Source organism: Myotis brandtii, unplaced genomic scaffold (genome assembly GCF_000412655.1).
Source record: "Myotis brandtii unplaced genomic scaffold, ASM41265v1 scaffold434, whole genome shotgun sequence".
Classification (NCBI taxonomy): domain Eukaryota; kingdom Metazoa; phylum Chordata; class Mammalia; order Chiroptera; family Vespertilionidae; genus Myotis; species Myotis brandtii.
This window is the reverse complement of record NW_005366599.1, coordinates 88,195-91,840: the sequence shown is the minus strand read 5'-3', so window position 1 is coordinate 91,840 and position 3,646 is coordinate 88,195. Positions and strand designations below refer to the sequence as shown.

At 57.2% G+C, this 3,646-nt stretch overlaps 1 protein-coding gene across 1 annotated transcript in view; it reads right to left on the bottom strand.

The window, feature by feature from the left end:
• Positions 1-3,219: 3,219 nt before the first annotated feature.
• The window catches only part of ACTRT2 (actin-related protein T2), a 4,182-nt gene continuing 3,755 nt past the window's right edge, over positions 3,220-3,646 (bottom strand). Inside the window, exon 2 of the mRNA XM_005874347.1 lies at positions 3,220-3,642. Within this exon, the coding sequence (XP_005874409.1) occupies positions 3,220-3,642 (423 nt within the window). The remainder of the gene's footprint in view (positions 3,643-3,646) is intronic.

Sequence of the window (3,646 nt, the reverse complement as noted above, 5' to 3'; positions counted from 1 at the left end):
GATAGGGGTGGGAGTAGGATGGGGATGGGTGGGGAGTGGGATGGGAGTGGGATGGGAGTGGGATGGGGGGGGAGTGGGAGGGGGATGGAACGGGGTGGGGAGTGGGGTGGTCTCCAGTCGCCCTGCGGTGGTGCTATAGGACCGAGTAGGGACCTGCTGCATCCGCTCACAGAAGTGGGTGACTCCGATTCCCATGCTGGGGTGGCGTTTATGGGGTTCAGGGGTGATGTGAGCCCGCCTGGCAGCAATGAGCCTGAACAAGGGGTGTGAGCCAACACTCCTCACCCTCCCCTGCTGTCGGTGAGCCCGGCGGGGGGGAGGGGGGGCCTGAGCCTTCAGCCCCGCCTATCATTAGCAGATGGAAGGAGGTGGGGCACACGGGCTAGTCGACACCCCGCCCTCCCCTTCCCAGGTGTCAGCTGGGCCTGCTGGGGCGATGAGCATCCCCCCTACTAGAAGGGGTGCGGTGAGTCAGTACCGCGTCCTCCAGAAGGTTCCCTGGAGTCAAGCAAGGTGCTGAACCCCCCACACTCCCTGCCGCGAGGCCGTGGCTTCAGCGCCCCGATTTCTGGGGTGGTTCCCGCGGGGCCCATGGGAAACTGCGCGCCCTTCCACCCGCCCTCGTGCTGCACCTGGACGGGGGGACGCCTGCTGCAGACATAGCTAAACAGGGGCCTTGAGACGCTCAAAACGTCCGGGCACCATCAAAGCACAGAAACACTGAACTAAAGGAGAGCAGGCAACCCAGACACAAGCGTGGAAGGGCCGAGCTGTCTCGGACGTGGGCACGATCGGGTGAGGCTGTAAGGCAGCCGCCGCAAAGCCGTGTCAGCAAGCGACCGCACGTGCCCTGAAACACACGCACAATGAACATCTCGGCAAGGAATTCAGTTATAACGCGAGCGCCAGACGGAAGCGATCACACGGAAAACACAACAGCAATGAAAATGAGCTGGAGGGGCTCAAGAGTAGAGCGAGGGGATGGAGGACAGACTCGCCCAACCTGGACCACAGGGACAATGGGCTGACAAATGACGGGCGGAGCCCCCGGGGCCTGCGGGACGATGACGAGGCGGCTGACTTTCATGTCTTCGGAGACCCAGAAGAAGAGAAAAAAGTGGGGCCGAAAAAGTGTTAGAAGAAACTATAGCATAAAACTTCCCACATTCGGCAAAAGACATAAATCTACAGATTCGAGAGGCTGGATGGACCCCAAAGAGGACAAACCAAAAGCATCCACGCCACGACACATCGTGGAGCTTCTGAAGACAATGAGACACTCGAGAACGGAGCCTGAGGGGAGTGACACGTTACCTGCAGGGGGTCGCCTGTCGAATAGCAGGTGCTTGCGGACCTGCAACCACGGGGGCCACGGAGAAGGGCCCGGCACAAGGTTCCCCAAGTGCCGCCAGAACACAGTTAACCATCGATTTCACTTCCAGCCGAGACATCCTTGGGCATGAAGGGGAAATAGGGGCATGATCAGGGGACAGAAACACAGAAACCCTGTTGCTTAGCAACCTATTGCTATAACACAGCTAAAGCAGAACAGGGAAGGGCACGGGACTTCGGGAAGAGCGAAAAAACATGGGTTTGGGGGAAAGAGGGGTACCCCATCTGAGGTTGTGCCTCACGTACACAGAAGAAATATGGACAACAGTTTTGTTTCAAACGTTGGGAAGGGCCCTAACCGGTTTGGCTCAGTGGATGGAGCATCGGCCTGTGTATTGAAGGGTCCCAGGTTCGATTCCGGTCCAGGGCATGTACCTTGGTTGCGGACACATCCCCAGCAGGGGTTGTGCAGGAGGCAGCTGATTGATGTTTCTCTCTCATCGATGTTTCTAACTCTCTATCCCTCTCCTTTCCTCTCTATAAAAAAATCAATAAAATTTATTTTTTAGAAAAAGTTGGGAAGGTAAAGGGAATTAAGTAGAAGTCGGGCTCCTACACTTCACTCCAAGTGGTGAAATGTTGGTCCCAGTGGGTCATAACATTAACGAGGACAATCATTAAGAAATCGTACAAAAACCCACAGATAAAGCAACATAGAATTCTTAAAAATGTTTAAGTAACCCATGGGAAAGTAAGGCAAGAGGAATGGGGCCCTGGCCGATTTGGCTCAGTGCATGGAGTGTCGACCCTCAGACTGAAGGGTCCCAGGTTCAATTCCGGTCAGGGGCATATACTTCACTTATGGGCTCAATCCCCGGCCCCCTCTCTCTCACATCAATGTTTCTCTCTGTGTGTCTCTCCTCCTCCCTTCCACTCTCTCTAACAATCAATGGGAAAATATCCTCTGGTGAGGACTAACAAAAAAAGAAAAGAAAAGAGGAACGGGAACAAAAAAACAGAGGGGGAAAGACAGCTGCTCCAGCTCCTTTAAACGTAAACTGTCTAAATACACCGAGGAAAAAGACAGGGATTGGCACCATGAATTTGAAAATGACCCACCTATCTTCTGCCTTCAAATACAGCACATGCTCACTTCCACGTCAAACATGACATGGATTTTCCCCGTCATATTTATTCAACTGTTACTTCATTCATGGCCGTTAACTCTGCCTCCAGTATTTTGCCCCTAAACACTGCCCAAAACACACTTGAATAGAAAAACAAACAGGAAGACTACAATAAACAAAGCAGAGAAGCGGAACCTCACACGCTCCCGGGAGCGGCCCCCGAGAGAGTCCTGAACAGGTGGCGGTTTCTGCTTCTGCCCGTCCCCAGGTGCCCAGATGAAGGGGTCCCTCCTGCTCAGCTGCCCGGCCCCATAAAAGCAGAGAGCGAGCCCTACTGTGCTCAGCACCGACCCGGGCGAGGGTTTGTGGACCTCAGGATCGGGCAGCAAGCATCCCTGCTTGTTCCCGCCACACCCCCTTCCGGACCCTCGGGCCCACCTAAGACACCTGTTTTAGATGCAGACGCCAGGGCCCTTCCAACACGAGCTTCTGGCATGAGGTCCAGACCCCCCGAGTTTGGTCCAAATTCTGCCGATGGACACAGCCTCCACTCATACCCCAGGGCTCTCCCCGGAGAGGGAGGGGGTCGGGGGGCAGACCACTGGAACGAGATTCGCCCCCGGGGTCAGAAATGATGCCGGTGCTGCCAGGAATGAACGGACGCGGCCAAAGACTGCACCGTCTCGTCTTTTATTGAACACCGTGCCGATGTCGAGGGGCGAGCTCGCCCCCCCGGGGGCCGCCCCGTGCGCGGGGCCCCTCAGAAGCACCTTCTCTGGACCACCGACGTCCCGAACTCCTGGAAGTCGGCGGAGGTGACCCACATCTGCTTGAAGCTGCTCAGGGAGGTGACGATGGAGGCGCCGATCCACGTGGAGAACCACCTGTCGGGGGGCGCCGTGATCTTGATGGGGGTCCCCTTGGCGGCCAGCTGCTCCAGCTCCTTCAGGAGCCGGTCGTCCAGCCCCTGGAACAGGGTGCTGCCCCCCGACAGCACGATCTCCCCGTAGAGGGGGCCCTGGATGTCGGCGTCGCACTTGCCGATGCTGCAGGAGACCATCCGGGAGAGGCCCGGGTTCTGGACGCCCAGCTGCTCGGGCGCGAACAGGGCCTCGGGCGCCTGGAACAGCTGGTCCCCGATGCAGACGATGTTCCCGTCCGGCAGCTTGTACTCCCGCAGCACCTCC